The sequence below is a fragment of the Nestor notabilis genome, unplaced genomic scaffold (assembly GCF_000696875.1).
Source record: "Nestor notabilis isolate BGI_N333 unplaced genomic scaffold, ASM69687v1 scaffold17083, whole genome shotgun sequence".
In the NCBI taxonomy this organism is placed as follows: Eukaryota; Metazoa; Chordata; class Aves; order Psittaciformes; family Psittacidae; genus Nestor; species Nestor notabilis.
Window position 1 is genome coordinate 1 of NW_009922533.1, and position 17035 is coordinate 17035.

Consider the following 17035-nt stretch of genomic DNA (forward strand, 5'->3'; position numbering starts at 1 on the left):
GCAGGGGGAAAGGTGTGTGCCCTCCTTTTAATGTGACGTTCTGTCCGTGGTGGCTTTCTGCAGAGCTCGTAGTTTGTTTTGCGAGCGCTGTGTCTGTATCAGCCCTGTAAACCAAGGTGCTCACACCTTTGCGGGCGTTCGGTGCTCTCTGGCCCTCAGAGACGTATGACGAGGCACATAACATTTGACCCTGTGAGCAGGGTGGCAGCTGGGAAGAGATCTGAGCCGTTGTTAAAACATCCTGATGTGAAGCTGTTTGGTTTTCCTATCTATTTCCATCCTTACAGCTTTATTTGGAAACGGATCAAATAACTACTAGTGCAGTGTGACACAAAATGTGTGTATCGGCTTATTCTGGTGTAGCTGTTCCTTGCCAGCAGGTTGTTACTGTCAGGTGTCTTGCACATACTCAGACTTTAGAGTTGAAGTGCAGGCATCAAGCTGCTTTGTGGTTTTCTTCAATATCAGTTCCCAGCTTACATTAAAAAGTGCCAGAAAGATCTAGGTGGTTCTCCGGTTTTATGAAGGGAATAAAAGCCTTTGGCAGACTGCTTATTTTGCCTGAGTATTTATCAAAAACATACTCATAGTTCTCAATGCTGTTGGTTTTCAGCTGGTTGCTACCCTGCCTGAGGAAATTCGTCCTGGGCCTGATTTCCATGGACTTCCATGGGAGCCTGTTATTATCACTGCCTTAGTGGGGGTTGCCACGCTTGCTATAATTTTCTGGAGAACATGCCTTTCAGTGAGTATACTTCATGCTCGCAAGCCTGCTGATACTACACTTGCTGAGTGGTCTTTTGTATGGTTCAACTGTTCCAGCATTACCGGGGTTGAAGTAATATGTAGTCTTTCATGTTTTAACTTCTACTTTTTAGAGCATTAATGTGAACTAAATGCTGGGCTTGATAGCTAAAGTAAGTTGCAGCTTCCTTCAAGTTAAGAAGCGATTCCTCTAAGCTGTTAATTGAGGATTACTTAGTAAGAGGCAGTTTCAAAAGCAAAGTGGGGAGTATGATGTAAATGAAGGAGGCTGAGTTAAAGGGTCATCGAATCTTTGAAATGAGAAGCCTTCCATGTGCTTGAGCCTGTTGCTGACTATCTCCCATCTCCAAAACAAGCAGTTAATCCTCTCCCCTTTGTGTTGTCCAGCTTGCCGGCACTGCATTTAGAAACCTAAACCCTGATCTTAATTCTCACTGGAGAGCTCCTTTCCCACTCTTTTCCTCACTTTACATTTGCCCTTCCCTTTCCTACGAAGACCATTTTCTGTGTGAGAAAAACACTATCACCAGCTCTCAAGCATAGCCGTGAATCTCCTTGGGGTACTGATAGATGAAAATCAAATAGGGCAGTTAATTTTACAGCTGACCAATTCAGTGGTGATATACTCTAGAAGTCTGTGGAATACTTTATCAAACAAATTAAAACTAAATACTATCGGTAACAATGTTGGTAGTTATCTTTGATATTGAATATGCCAGATCAGTTTCAAATGCAAAATAACATTAATAAAGCAACATACAAAGAAAGCTTCTGAAACTCTTCTTTAAGGTTGTTGATTTCAAAATAAGCAACTGTCACGAATCAGGGTGCAGGTGTGTTTTGTGTTTGCAAGTTCGTGACTGGTTTATGTGGAACGGCTTCATGTTCTTTGTTGCAAATTGGGTGTGGGCAGTTACTGCTACCCTTGTAGTGACAGTTACACACGTTTACCAGGGCCCTGGGACAGGGCATTAACCTAGAAGCTTTTATTAGAAAACAGCTTAAGCTTGTTTGCACTGTTATTCAACACTCTTGTTGGCAGTGGGGGATGTGTTTTCCATATGCTGCTTTAACCTGTGTATAAGTGGTGACTTTTTTAACTTGCCAGTTTTTATTGCTAATTTTGTTTTTCTTCTTCTGCAGGTAAAAAGTAGAATATATCAGGGTAAGTTTCTCTGCTTTTCAGTACTTGATGCTTATGCATGCAAAAGTTTTGAAGTTTGTTTTTGACCACAAAGTATTCATTTTCACTCCCTTTCAAGGGGAATGCTCACTCTGAGGTTAATGTGTAAGCTAGGCCAGTAGATACTGAATCTGAGGATTTAAGGTTTGCTTTTGATTATGCCTTTATTAGGAGAAACAATGCAGCTTGCACCTGCAAATTAAAGGGCAAGGAAAAGCTCCACCTTGTTCAATGTAAAAGTGATCCACATTGGTACAATAGTAGTAGAGCAGAGTTTGGTTTGGTCTTCTGACTAGAAGTGGATCTGACTTTGCTTGTTTCTTCTCACAAAAAGCATTAGCTAGTTCCTGTTTTTGGATTGAGGGGAGCCTGAAACTGACCGCTGTGCAGTTGCAAAGAGACCTTCTAAATGTAGACCTAAATATGCAGATATTCCTGCAGCTCGCACATCCCTTCTTATAAGAGCATTTCTCCAGCTTCAAGGAGATAAAACTGAATTCTACTTCTTTTCCATTCAGTACACTTTAAAGAAGGGTGATTGCTGAAAATCATAGCAGAGTACAAAATGAAAATGTAAAAGAATTGTCTTCACGTGAACTCTTTGTCTCTTTCTTCCTCACAAACCATACTACTTATCAGTCATTCCTCTCTACTTTATGTGTAGTTATACAGCAGTTTCCTTCTATACAATTAATGCAGAATTGGTGAGCTGGAGAAAGTCCATCTTGGATATTCAGGGTGATTTCTATGCTGCAAAAGAATTATTGTCGTTGGAGAGCATAAAGAGTTCGTGTTGGTGGTGTAGAAATCACTTAGCAGCACGCCCCCAAAAAGTGACAGACATAGGTCTCATCCTCTTTCCCCTCCTCCCCCCCCCCAAATATTCTTCTGTATGATACTTTGTAGAAACTACTAAAGCTGAGGGCAAATGGATATTCTTAAAGCATGATAAAGGTTATGTTATTTTTGAAATCTTTATCTGAAATGGAGGAATATTAACAGTGACAAAAATGCTTTAAAAGGTAGATTGCGTTTGGGGTCCCAAAGATAAAATCTACTATCCACTCTTCATTACAGTAGTAAAATTGTGAGACCAAGTTAATGCAGGGATTCCTGCTCCACTTAAACCACTGAGGGTTACCTTGTACCTCAGCAGATGCTTGTTGGCTCTCCTCCACAGAGCAGGAAGGGCTGGGGATCTTCTGGCCCAGGAGCCCTCATGTGGGAGGGGAGGAGGAGCAGCAGTTGCCATTGCACCCTGTGGGATGCGGTTGGAACTACCAGTGCTTCCCATTTGTGCTGCAGGATCTGCTGCAAGGCAAGCAGGAGTTAGGGTGTTCAAATACGGGGGTGGTTTAGGGCTTGAAAAAGCACAATTGGATGTTCTTTAAATTAGTTTACAATAAAGTAGTTTAAGTATGTTAATGATTTTTGTTGAATCCTAAGGGTTGGTTGACAACTTGTTTAGGCTGAGAAACAAAAGTATGCCTAGAGAACTGTTGCTCAGTCACAGCCCTTTTGAAGTCTGTTAGAAAGCGGTGCAGTTCCTTGAGGCTTAATGATGCCATCTGCTAGCTGAGTCTCTTTTCTGTTCCCAGTAGGTCTTTCAGAGCTTTCATCCTATTATCTTTGCTGACCAAATGTGTGGTTTCAATAGAGCAAAAAGGGGGGTTCTTAAGGAAGGTGTTTCGTCTCCCTGAGTGTCACAGCAACAGTCTGAGATTGCTCTGACATCCTTGCTGCCGATTCTTCCCTTGGACATACCCCATCTGTGTATAGCCAGCACCCTGTTCTGCTCCTCTGTGTGTTCTGTGACAAGCTTCTGTGAAGTGGATGCAAGAGCTGTATGATTTGTGTCACTCTTGAGTGCTTTACTGTCTTCTTTTCAATCCTAACTTGAATTGAAAGCTGGAGATGCTCAGGCTCCTGCAGAAGGGGCTGACAGCTATGGAATCGACACTATCATTGTTTATGTTTTAGTTGTTACTAGAAAATGTTCCCTAAAGTGGTAGTAATGATAGCTCTGCTTTGCTTTTATTTCCCCCCACCCAGGATATAAAGTACAGTTACTGTAAGCTTTCTTTTTCTTCCTAGTGACTGAAAAGCAACTTGCTGAAAAGATTAAAAACCTTCTGCAAGAAAAAACAGAAATCTTACAAAAGATATCAGAATATGATCAAAAGGTATTGTTCTAGGTTATCATCCCTTGCTTCCCAATTTTCTGTTACTGTTTTTTAATGACACAGTCCATGCAGCAGTTAGTACCTATTTCTTTTCTGTTCTTACTGAATATTATGTTGATGATCTCCTCAGTTCTGTTTGGTTCTTTCTCTGCTTAGATAAAGGAAGCAAAGGAATCTGTGAAAGTAGCCCAAGAACAAAAAGATGTTCTCTCAGATGAAACTGCAGGGATTAAGGTAAGGAACAGTTAACTGTCTGTGTGCCAAAAGCAGAAACATCAGTGAAAACATATCAGTAAAATCATCAGTAAAATAACTTCCTTTAGTTGCTCCTTTTATTTTCCCTTTTTTTAGGATACTGTTAAAGAACTGGAAGAAGCAAATCGTCAGTTAGATGACAAAGTAAAAAATCTGCACACATTGCTTGAAACGGAGAGAAAAAAGAATGAAAAGAAACAGAACAAAGTAAGAACAATCACACTGATGTACTTAACTTGATGTGCCCTAAAAGCTGGTTACAACCTCATGACTAAATAGGGAGAGGTAGAGCAAACAAGATGAACCACCTCAAAAAGAGAGCTGAAATGAAATTTCAGGTTCATCCCAAGCTCAAGGGGGAGGATTAGTTGATTTTGTTGTTGCTGCATTGTTTGGGTTTTGTTAATTTCTGGGTTTTGTGTTGGGGTTTTTTTGGGGGGTGGGGGAGTGGTTGGCTTTTGTTTTTTGTAAGATCTGATGGACTTGCATGGTTACATGCTTTCACACGCAAACAGATACATTAAAGTCATGGGCTAGTCTAGTACTTCGTAGCTGGAGCCAGGAAGCTCCTTAACAATAGGAGCTGAAGGTTTCAGGTCGGTAAGAGATGTTTAGATGTTTTCCTGTACTTAGAGGAAGTATCTAGTTCTAAGCATGAAGCTCTCTAAGCTGTCCCTCATTCTTGGTGTGCAGAGGCATTTATGTTTTCTTTTTTTTTTTTTTTTTTTTAAAGCGTGCTTTTCTGCCATTAATGATAAGCTTCAGTAGGTCCTTTGGTCTTGTTTTGATCAAAGGTTGTTGCAGATGACAGGAGCACGTGTTACTTTCATTCTAGACTGCACAGGTGTACAGGGAGCTTTACTAGCCACAAACAGGCAGAGGCACAGGGGAATGTTGGTTCTAACATGCTGTATGTTTCCCTTCCTTACCTTGCTGATAAGGCAGCGATATGTTGCTGCTAGTCTAGCAGCTGCTTTAAATGGGAATTTGGTGGTGTTTTGACTTTCCATTTATTCTTCAAATGACTCAGGCTAAGGCATGTATCAGACTAATACAAAGTCATTTTCTTATATAGATCTCCGAAACTCAGAAGTCCCTGGAGAAACTACAAGAGGCTATCAGTGTACATTCTGTGGAGCTTTCAGAGGTAAGGCATTATCTACACCTTGTCAACAGTCACAAGTTCTTGTACCAGGAAAATTCATATCGAGGATGTAACAGAGAACACTAGCTTGGCAGATTCCAGTTTGTTTGTGTGTATATTCCTTTTTCCCATTTCATCAGGTAACTGAATAGCTCTTGCTCAATTGCAGTTTGGCGTCTTTTTGTTCCTTTTTGTTTCATATGTAGGTGCAGATAGCCCTTAATGAAGCTAAACTAAGTGAAGAAAAGGTGAAATCTGAGCTTCATCATGTGCAGGAAGAGAATGCCAGGCTGAAAAAAAGCAAGGAGCAAGTAAGTTATGCCCAGGCCAGGAAACTTTGTTCATGTTTTGAATGAAGTATTGAGGCTTCATTCCTACTTTTCTTGAGTATAGCCTCAGCATGTCCCTCTTTTCTTAATTCTACATTTCATATTATCAAGATAAAGCTTAAACCCCTTGTGCCTGCCTGCACAGCTTTTTGTACAGGCGAGTCACACATCTTTAGCATGAAGGCATTGCCAGTTCCAGTGAATTCAGGTTTTGTCAGCAACTTCACAGAAATTCTGTGGTCAGGAGAGATGGCTACTTGGGATCAGGACTGAAAGAAGTTTGGTAAAGGATTGCCAAAAAGCAATTCTGAAGCTAAGGTAAACAGGGGAGGCCTTTAGCCCTGAAATGTCATCACAGTTCTTTTACATATAATTGTAAATATCTACTTTCTTTCTCTGTATGAGAACTAAATGGCCTTTTAAAGAATGTAGTTTGATTGCCTCTGGACTGCAGCTGAGTCTTTGTATTTTGAAGTGTGTGAGCACTTTGGTTCTGATGTTGGGATATTAGCTGAAAAAATGTCAAATTTGTAATATCACCTATAATATAAACTGCAGAAAGATTTTTAGCATCCAGTTCTACCAATGGGCTAGTGATGAGTGTGCGAACTGTGAAGTTTACCCTTCTTCTGTCACCTGTGGTGGTCAGTTGTCAGCAGAGCTGGCAGTGAAATAGACTTTAGTTACATACACCTTGTGCTAAAAATAAAACAAGTAATCATCTTGCCTTGGTGCTTCCTACAGCTGCTAAAAGAAGCTGAAGGTTGGAGTGAGAGGCATACTGAGCTCAGTGAGCAGATCAAACTGTATCAGAAATCTCAGAAGGACATAGAAGAAGCACTTGTCTACAAGGAAAATGAAATTGAAGTAAGTTCTTTATAACACGCTAGCTTTAAATATTACACATCATAAAATACTTTGAAATGCTTTACAAAACACAGAGTGATTTCTCAGTAAACCTTTGTTTTCATTACTAGGTTTTAACTAACTGCATTATGCAGCTGAAGCAGCTTGACACGGATTCAGCATCTGAAGGCAAGAAGGACGGCGAAGGGCATGAATGGAGCACAGGAGAGGACCTGGCCAATGGAGAGCTGCCAGGTACAGTGACTACCTCCTGGCTGAGATGCCCAGTGGCTAAAGTGTATGCAGTGGTATGTCCATGTCATGTCATGCAGGAAACAAGGGGAATCCACCTGTGTACCTGCCTGTGGGTTAAGAGACTGCCAGCTTCAATTCTCAAACACAGAATACCTCCTAACTGAAGGGAGAAACTGTTAAAAAGGCCAATAGCTGCTTTTAGATTACATTTCAGGTATATTGTAAGTGTCATGACACAGTTTTAAAGATGGCACATAAAGGTTAGTAACTAAGAGCATTCTGAAAGCTAAGAATCTCAGTGTTGGTGTTACCCTATATTTATTTTTAATGTGAATTGTTGAGTGTTGTGCTTATCTCCAGATAGATAACTAAAATAATCACATCTTTGAAATCTGAAAGACCAAAATAGATGTTTTCAAAACTACTGTCGCCCCAGTGCTGGCAGTTTGTTGTTCCTGATGTTGCACATGTTGCTACATCTGTGGTTTTGAAGTCCTTTTGTTCCACACCCCCCTTTTTATTTTAATAACCATATGGTATATGTGGTCTGCAAATTCCCACATTTTGATTTTTAGATACGATGTCCAGTAGGAGATACTGCATCCAAATTAATATTAGTGTAGTGGCTAGAAGTAATGACAATAAAGAATCTTCTGAATGCCTTTTGGAGTAAATCTAATAGTTCCGTTGTGCTGGTTGTGGAATTGCTATTGTGCTTTGTTCCCCCTGGTTTTTGGTATGGTTTGGTTGTTTTACCATGTAAGGGGGCCTAACCCAGACTAAAATGTAGGGAGTGTTATTTTTAACAGCTGTAGACTCCAGGGAATTGGGGTTAAGAAACACCTGTTTTCTCTTCTAGATAATGAGAGTGAGAAGATGAAGACTCAGATTAAGCAGATGATGGATGTCTCCAGGGTATGCTGCACAAGATATCTCGTAGAGTCATAGAATGGTCTGGGTTGGAAAGGACCTCAAGATCATCTCATTTCAACCCCCTGCCATGGGCAGGGATGCCTCGCACTAGATCATGTCGCCCAAGGCTTTGTCCAGCCTGGCCTTGAACACTGCCAGGGATGGAGCATTCACCGCTTCTTTGGGCAACCCATTCCAGCTCCTCAGCACCCTCACAGTGAAGAACTTCTTCCTTACATCTAGTATAAGGAAGAAGAAGATGTAACTACTTCTGAACTTCCCCTGTTTCAGTTTGAATCCATCACCCCTTGTCCTGTTGCTCCAGTCCCTGATGAAGAGTCCCTCTCCAGCATCCTTGTAGCCCCCTTCAGACACTGGAAGGCTGTTTTGAGGTCTCCACTCAGCTTCTTTTCTCCAGGCTGAACAACCCCAATGTTCTCAGCCTGTCTCCATACAGGAGGTGCTCCAGCCCCTGATCATCCTCGTGGCCTCCTCTGGACTTGCTTCAACAGCCCTTTGTCCTTCTTATGTTGAGGACACCAGAACTGCAAAAAGTACTCCAATTGGGGTGTCACTAGAGCAGAGTATTATCTAATAAACACAGCTACGTTACTGCAATGCCTAAGATGATAAATTTCTGCTCCTCTTTTCAGGTAAAAACTATGTTATCCATAGTTGAAGAGGACAGAAATCTTCTGCAAACCAAACTGAGTGATGAAGTAACAGCAAGACATGAGCTGGAAGGTAGACTTAGCAAAAGAATTGTTTAAGATGAAATGCTGTTTGTGGTTTAAAAGGAAACAGAGCATTTACGGGGCATAATGGTTCTCATTGCAACTTCCTTCAACTTCCTCACTTGGCTTTGCTTCTCCAACAGAGCAAATAAAAAAGTTAGAACATGACTCCTGTTCGTTCCAGTCGGCCAAAGCTCGGCTAGAAAATGAATGCAAAACACTACAGCAAAAAGTGGAGATTCTTGGGGAGCTTTACCAGCAGAAGGAGATGGCACTCCAGAAGTAAGCCTTTGAGTACTGTTCTACAACAGAGCGTGTTATATCGTAGGCACTATCCAAATGCTCTTTGCTCAGAATGATCAAATTACTCAAATTCGTATTTGGAATGCAAGGTGATGGTTACTGTTTCAGTATGGTTGAAGCTAGTACCCTTTCTTTATGTTTTCCACTGTTCCACACAATATTGCCTTCTACTGTTAAAAACAAGCAACTTTTGGAGAGGGGAGACATGTGGCTTGGTTTGCAAATTCTGTGGTTTGTCCAGAAATGTCAAGAAGAGGAGTGGCCATTGAGATTTGTTTCAGTTACTTTGACCTCAATTCAGTGAATTGAATTCTCATCCTTTAGGAGACTTAGTATTTTAGCTGTGGGAGCTTTGTGCATTCTTAAAGGGATAAATGAAGGCTGAGTTTGTGGTGCAGCTGAGATGAGTGAGTTGCTAGCACTGAAGAACTAGTTGTGTATCTGTGTTCATTCCTTGTTCATTTATTTACTTACTGAAATGCCTGTTAATACCATCTGAACTTTGGGGGAAAATTTGAGATAGGATTCAGGGACGTTTTCAGCTGAATTCTGTAGGAAGGCTGAAACAGTGGTGGAGAAGCAACTGAAAGTTCTAGGGTTCAGATGTGTAGGTTGGGGGAAGCACAGGGTTGGAACAAGCTAAAGAACCTCAGTAGTGAAACTTCTGACCTCATAACTTCAGGATCCAGGTGTAGTAAACACATAGTGGAGAGGTAAAGGGTAGCCCACCTTTCAGAAAACTTCCTTTTGACCTCTCTGAAGAGGTTTTATAACTTCCAAAACTTTTAGGAAGTTACACTGCCTGTTACTGCTTTTTGACTAGAATGATTCTATGTATGCCCATGTAGACAAGGAATGGTTATTAGCAATAGTTAACTTCCTACTAGTTTAATGGTTCCAGTTATGTGGGATAGCTCTTGTATGTTAGGATTGTATTAAGAACCTTTTAAATACTTCCAGAAACATATGAAAAATGAAAAAGTTAGTGAACCATGAGCTTATAAAAAGACTGTGGAAATGTGTCATGGAATAAATTGGCACAGAGAAAACTTAGAAAGAAGCTTCTTTCCACATGGTTGAATGTTTTTATCACCTGGGTCCTGGTTTTCTCCTTTTCCACTGCACGTTCATTTCTTAATTTCTCTTGGTTAGATGTTAGTTCTGTGTATTTCCTTGTTTGCACCGTGGTAAATCTGTGTTACCATCTGTAGAATTGGGATTGAAAAGAGATGAACTGTCTGCAGCTGTTGGATTCTGACAAAACTTAGTTGCTGACAGAACTTTCCAGTCAACTCTGCATCCTTAATTTTCAGGTTTTATACACAAAGGGTTTGGCTGGTGGTTTCAGAAAACAGTATTTCTGTCTCTTAAAAAACCCCAAACCTTCCTTATTCTCTCTCTGTAGTCTCACCCATTTTTACAGATTCTGCTTTATCACTGTTGTTAGCAGGGGAATACTTTGATTTTGAGATGTAGTAGATGTAGGATGGTGGAATAGCTGGTGCTTTGTTTTGCTTTTCCATGCAGAAAACTAACTCAGGAAGAGTATGAGCGTCAGGAGAAGGAGCAGAAGTTGTCTGCTGCGGATGAAAAAGCCGTGCTGGCCATTGAGGAAGTGAAAGTTTACAAGTAACTTCAGTTTCTAAAGACTCTTTGCTTTCCTTTATTTCAGCTGTGGATGAAAACTCATTTAAAGCTTTCCCCTTCCCCTCTTTTTCCCTTTGTACAGGCAAAGGATCCAAGATATGGAAGAAGAATTGCAAAAAACAGAGAGATCTTACAAAAACCAGGTAAACTTCTTGCTTACTGGTTATGGTGTCACCTTTTACTGCATCATTCCAATGCTCTGTAGTGAGTTAGTGGAAATACTAGCAGTTGGACAAAATAAACCAAACCACTTCTTATCTTCTCAGATTGCTGCTCATGAGAAAAAGGCACATGACAATTGGGTAAGAACATTCTTCCTTTTCCAGCACAAACAGTTTGTATTTGGCTCCAGGTTGATGCAGTTAATGCAGTTGGCAAAATTTTCCCTAACAGCTTATTGCCCGCTCTGCTGAGAGAGCTCTGGCTGAAGAAAAGAGGGAAGCTGCCAACCTGAGGCAAAAGTAAGTACAGTACAGACCATTGTTATTGCTCTTTGAACATGCTGCCTGTTGCCTGGGAGAGAAGGAGCTCAAACAGTGTAAGGTGCTCAGGCAGCCTGCTTGCTCAGAGTGTGTAATGCATCTTCGAGTTACTACTTTTAAAGGTTAAAGTAAGATTTCTTGTTGAAAGTTGTACCATTTGACAGTGCAGTTTGGCTTGTAACAAATGTAACTCGTGTATTGTTTGAATAATAAACACTTTGTTTTTTTTAATCAGATTAATAGAGGTAAACCAAAAAATTGTCATGCTTCAAAGACCATTAATTGTAAAGCCAACTCCAGGCAGACCCGACCGCCAGGTCCCACCACGACGAGGTAAATGCTGCTTTTTCTCCCAAAACTTTGGTCTTTGAGCCAGAATAGCCTAAAAAAATAGGGCTATGATGTATTGTAGAAAAGTAAATCAAGTGGGTTTAATTCTTTGGTGTAGGGCCTTTAAGCAGAGATGGCTCTTTTGGCCCGTCACCTGTGAGTGGAGGAAATCCGTCACCCACACAGATGATTGAAGTTCCTGCCCGGCCCCTTTCTGCTCCTCGCAGGGAAGGCTCCAGAGGTGAATTTGGTAAGCAGTGAGGCTTCCGTGCTGTGGTAGCTGTCTTCTGTGCTGCAGACCCAGGAAAAGTAGAAATACCTCAGGTATATTTTGATTAGGTTCTTGTTTCCCTTAAGGTGCAGTGGTGGATGGCCCCCCTGCTCCACGAAGACCACCAGAGTTAGCTGGAAGGATGTCTGTTCCGGGTAAGTTACATGGGACTTGCAAACAACTGCAACTTATTCACTAGTCTTTCACTTTAGAAATGTAAATTGAAAGCCATGTTCCTTAGCCCAAGTGTGGCAGGACATGCATTTCTGTGTCTCTTTGCAGACCTTGGGCCTGCTGTAGCATCCCTCATCAGTAGTGGGCCAAGAACCTCCTCCCCTTCCTCAGCAATGGATGTAGTGGTAAGCTGAAAAAAACCCCTGACCTTCAGGAAGTGTTTCTAAGACATGATTTGCTGTACTTCCTGCTGCTTCTTTAACTGTATCATGTTCTGTCTTGTCTATATCCTGTCACTATCCTTATTTGCTGTCCAAAAAACCCAAAAAGCAACCCTCTCCCAAAGAGTCTGAAGCCCCCTGGGCAGCTGCTGATTCACCTTCATCTCTTGAACCAGTTACAGTGAGTATTCAGAGGCTGCACATGGCATGACTCTGCTTTGATGGAGAGGAATAACAGGCTTGGTGTTCTGAACTGCTAAATAACAGAATGCTCTGCAAAACTAACCCAGGGCTTTTACATCTGTCTCAAAAGGTTTCTCTAATGATGAACAGTTTTTGTCTGGTTTTTAAGGAGTTGAGGAAATGAGATCTTTCTTGTTAAGGACTGCAGGCAAAACACTGTGGAGTGACTACAACAATAATCCTAAGAAGCTGACTTAACTGTGGTATTTAAGCACAATTCCATATGTAATTCCAGGTGCCAGGCCCTTTTCCAAAGGGGTGTCCACTGAGGACACTTCAGAAGGGATCAAACTTTTCTTCAGGACAGCTTTAGCTACAGAAAACCTGTCATCTCAGAGGGTACACTAGGCACTCACTCCTACATAGTGCAGGCAGTGCTCTGGGTGAAGGGACAATGGTGGTGCAATAACTTTCCCTGTTTAATGTGTTTGGGGATGTGTGTTTGTTTTTCTTCTTTCCCTCTCTTCCACCTCTTGGCCTTTGGGGGAGTGGTTGTGGTGTTCAGCAGTGTCCATGCTTCTCTGATGCAGTAACACACTCAGTATCACCTCATCTCGCACAGGCTAATGCCAGTCCCAAAGGCCCACCTTTCCCTGCAACACCTATCATGACCTCCCCAGTGATGGGACCTCCACCTCCACCGCCTGTTCGCTACGGACCGCCACCGGCTCCTCTCCGTGGGCATTTTGGGCCTCGTCCTCTCCCTGTGCCCTTAGGTACGGTCACATTGCTGTGTGCTGACACTCAAACCCACTGTGCTTCTCAGAAGCCTCCCGCAAAGCTGAGGCCTGCCATCCCCGTGCTTTGTGGGGTCTGCTGCCTTGCCCAGGAAGCTGGGACAAGTGGGCTTTTCCAGGCTTCTTAGTGCCAAGGTATTCCTTGTTGAGTCTAAAACGGAAACCAGCAGCCAAAAGTCCCTGGAATGTAATTCATGGCCTGTGAAGTCTGCATGTGACAGTGTCCCACCCCAGAGCTGCTCTGGTAAATGAAGGAATGAGGAGCAAGTCTGGAGCTTCAGCACTTAGCTTAAAGCAAGATTTCATTTAACTCCGTGTTTTCCTTCCCTTCCAGTTCGTGGTGCTCCCTTGCCACCTCCAGCTGCGAGAGATTTCTTACCCGGCCCACCCTTCGGAGTGAGAGATCTGCCTCCTGGCCCACTCCCACCACCTCCAGACCCCAGGGGCTATGGACGTGGGCACCCTCCTTTTCGACCCCTAGGTCCTCCTGGCCCCAGAGATTATCCTCCAGGCCCACGGCTCCCCCCACCTGGCTCCAGAGACTATGCACCTTCTCCCAGCAGAGACTTGCCTCCCTTGGGAGCCAGGGACTGCCCCGCAGCCCCTCCAGCACCCGCAGCCCCAAAGGACTATGCACAGCCTCCAGCGCAGAACCCCTGACGCAGCGCCCGGGCAGCAGCTCAGCACAATGGGACTCGAGCGCACTTCCTACAGTCAGGATTTTAGGAAATGGCTCTCTGATTGAGGCCATTTGTCTCATTTCAGTATATTTTGGCTTTGGCAGGATTAATTTTTATCCAGTTGCTACAGACATGTGCATTTATGATCACCTTAAACTCATCCATCCTCTTGGGCTGCAAGAACCTTTTTGTGATGGACTTGAACCTCCTCTAAACGTGCAATAGAAAGGAAGTACCTGTGTGGCTAGTTTTAATTAAATGTAGCCTCTGTAACCAGTTGGTGAATGAACTAATTCCGTGACAAAATGTAAATTGAATCATTTCCTGTGGAAATAATTTTTTAAGTAAAATGCTCTCCTACCTGCCTTCTCCACCACATCATTGAGCTGCAGTTGTTGTAGGCCAGGGGTTTACATCAGGATTGTGAGGTCTTGTTGGGGTTTTTTTCAGAGGAAAAAAAAGATGCCTGGTCTGAGATCGGAAGCACAAATGACACTGTATGCAAAGGAAAGTCGTAATAAAAAGCAAAATTCCTTTTGCTAAATCCTGAAGGCTTTGGTTCAGTGCCATTTTTTGTCCAGAAAGGATACTAGTTCAGTAATGGAACCAGAGACTTGGATCAAGACTGAACAACTGCTGCTGCGATGAGGTGAATGACTGTGTTACCCTGAACTACTCGCGCTTTAAGTGAATGAGGACAACGGGGGGACCTTGCCCTCCTCAGCTGAAGGGCAGTGCAGAGCTGGACATCTTGACCATTTTGTGTAGTTAGTTTGGAAATGCAGCTGAGTGCTCCAGGATTTCAGAAACTAAGAAATTTTATGGTGGCTTTTGGCTTTCATGACTGGCTTGCAGCATTAAGCATGGTTTGAGAGAGAAGTTTTCCTCTTACTTGGTAGTTAAGTGCAATTCAGCTTCCTTAGCAGTAAGGCCACTGCTATTTACTGTACTGGACTTACTGCTACTGTACTTTTACAGCCTTTTTCACTTGCATCATGGAAAACTACTGTTTTTCTTTCCTTTGTTAAGTGGAGTGGTTGTATGTGAACTGTGCTCACCTGCAGTGCTTTAAATGGGTTTGCATACACAGAATAGCTTTAAAGGCACATCCTGTGTTTGTAGATGCTCAGGGCGGCCCTGAATGTTGGTGTTAGTACAAGGCTTATCTAGACACTGAGGTTTTTCAGAAGTGCTCTGTACTAAAGTAAGCTTTAGGGAAGGAAAAAAGGAAAACAGCTTGGAATAATAAAAACCCCACTGAAAGGCTGTCATACCTTTACTGCCAGAGCACAAGCAGCCTTTAACCTTGCCATCTTGGTGTTGCGTTCTTACAGTACAAGCACTAAGCTTTAGATTTAAGGTGAAAGACAAGGTAGAAGGTCACTGCAACATAAAGCAATGCAGGAAGGTGGTGGTGGGAGCAGGAAGTTGTCCTGTCAGTAAAAGAGAGGTCACGGAAAAAGCGCAAAGGATAGAAGCAACTTTAAAACTGGTATTTCACACTCTACAGCCATCGGTTCACAATTAGTTAAATACAAAGCTCTACTTGTGTATTTAACAAAAATACTTCAGAGTTGCCATTTGATATAACTGGAGTTAATACAGACATCTACAAGCTGGGAAAGAGGGGAGCAGCTGGAACAAGGGGTTTGCAATTCAAGCATAAGTGTTCCGTTGGCGTGGTGGCTGTTAACATGCACGTTGATCAACATCCATCTTGCAGAGGCAGCTTCTTGGCATCCAGGAGCACATCCAGGAGCATCATCCCAGCACCGAGCTGGGGGATGTTCAGTGTCCCCTCCCTTGCCTATCTCGGGTGCTGCGGGTCATGGGGACACAGGACCAGCCGGCCATGAGTAGCACCAGCAGACACTGGAGACAGCGGAGCCATGTGGAGCCTCAGCATCATCCCTGGCCAAGGAGATGGGCTGAATGTGCTGCAGGGACACTCCATACTGCAGCGACACTCCATACTGCAGCTTCTTCACAGGCTGGAGAAACCCAAAAACAGGAAGCACTTCAGGTAACACAGCTGCTGCCCAAGCTGGGATTTATTTGCCACCACAGACCAGTGCCTCCTTTCCATCCTTTTGCAGGGTTCAAAGGACAATTTGACTTTTTAAGACTGTAGGTATCCTCCTTTTGTCCAGTATTCAGAATGCTGCATTCAGAGGTACTTCCATAACTCATAGGGATGTAATTTCAGGGTTTGATATTCAATGTATCCATTGGGGTATTGTAAAAGACCCGTAAACAGGAAAATTCAATTGCACTTTTTCCCCCCTCCAACCAGTAGTGGAATATAAGGAAGTGTTGCTGACTTGTGTCATCACACCTAATGTCATCCCTACTTATACCAGAACAGGGGGAAGGCAAGAAGATTAGGACATTCAAAAATAGCTTTTTATCCTAATCAATAGGGTAAAGGCAAAAGTGCTGAACACTCGCCTGCAGCCAGACAAATACCATGAGGAAAAGTAACATCCCTTCCATTAACACATTGTTTAACATCTCAAGATTACAGGACAGAAAAGAGGAAAGGGTGATGCAGCTGCCTCCAGACTTGAAAATAAACCCAATAATTGACACTATTTTGGGGGCTGGGTCTTTAGTTAGCATAGCAGAGTATTTAGGCACTAGTTAGATATGCAAGGAGTATCTCAAACCTTATTGTATTAAATATCCACGCAAATATAGGAAAGATTTGACTGGGTTCTACTTCTGTCCCTTTATTAGGTCAACAACTGAATGCATGTGTGTCATAATAAGCCAATGTCCTGCAGCTTATTACACACCAAAAAAATATAGAAAATAAATGATAATCCTATCTACTTCCATAAAAAGGTAATTTTTAGAGTTAAGTTTCCAGACTTGCACAAAATAGGCAGAAAACTGCATACAATCAGTTTCCCCAAGAACAGCAGTTTCATGTCAAAGGTGGGTCTACCTGCCAGCCAGACCTGCTGTACCAAAAGCTCTGCTGCTGGCACTAAACTGGTGACAGCCTCTCTCCATCCTCCACCACCTTTGCAAATAACTCTATGACAAGATACAGAAAAGTCAGCTCTATGAGGGAGTAACAGTAAATTAAAGGACTGTAACATGTATCCAGAACTGAGCACAAGTGGATCAGGCAAGGCCGTTCGATCGCAGTAGCGTGTTCTCATCTGCAGTTGTCCTCCTCCTGGCCTGACCAAAGCAGAACTGTTGCCACAGAGCTGCTCTATGGCCACCCAACTCTGCCTAGCATCCTCCTCTCTCTCATCTTCAACTACATGCAGCACCTCAAGCTCCTTTTCCTACCCCACCTCACCTTTGTCTTGGTCTTCTCCCACCCAGCC

The 17035-nt window shown here is 42.7% G+C and overlaps 1 protein-coding gene across 1 annotated transcript; it reads left to right on the forward strand.

Moving 5' to 3' along the window:
* Window positions 1-613: 613 nt before the first annotated feature.
* MIA3 (melanoma inhibitory activity family, member 3) lies at window positions 614-14243 on the forward strand (the record flags this gene model as incomplete). The annotated part of the gene is made up of 22 exons (XM_010011666.1): window positions 614-745; window positions 1909-1930; window positions 4043-4131; window positions 4288-4365; window positions 4483-4593; window positions 5462-5533; window positions 5737-5841; window positions 6604-6726; window positions 6837-6960; window positions 7820-7875; window positions 8526-8616; window positions 8750-8888; window positions 10437-10538; window positions 10639-10699; window positions 10823-10858; window positions 10950-11017; window positions 11274-11371; window positions 11487-11618; window positions 11726-11794; window positions 11922-11998; window positions 12840-12993; window positions 13349-14243. Coding segments are annotated over 22 exons (2265 nt in total), but the record flags the coding sequence as incomplete, so codon positions are not given.
* Window positions 14244-17035: the final 2792 nt, after the last annotated feature.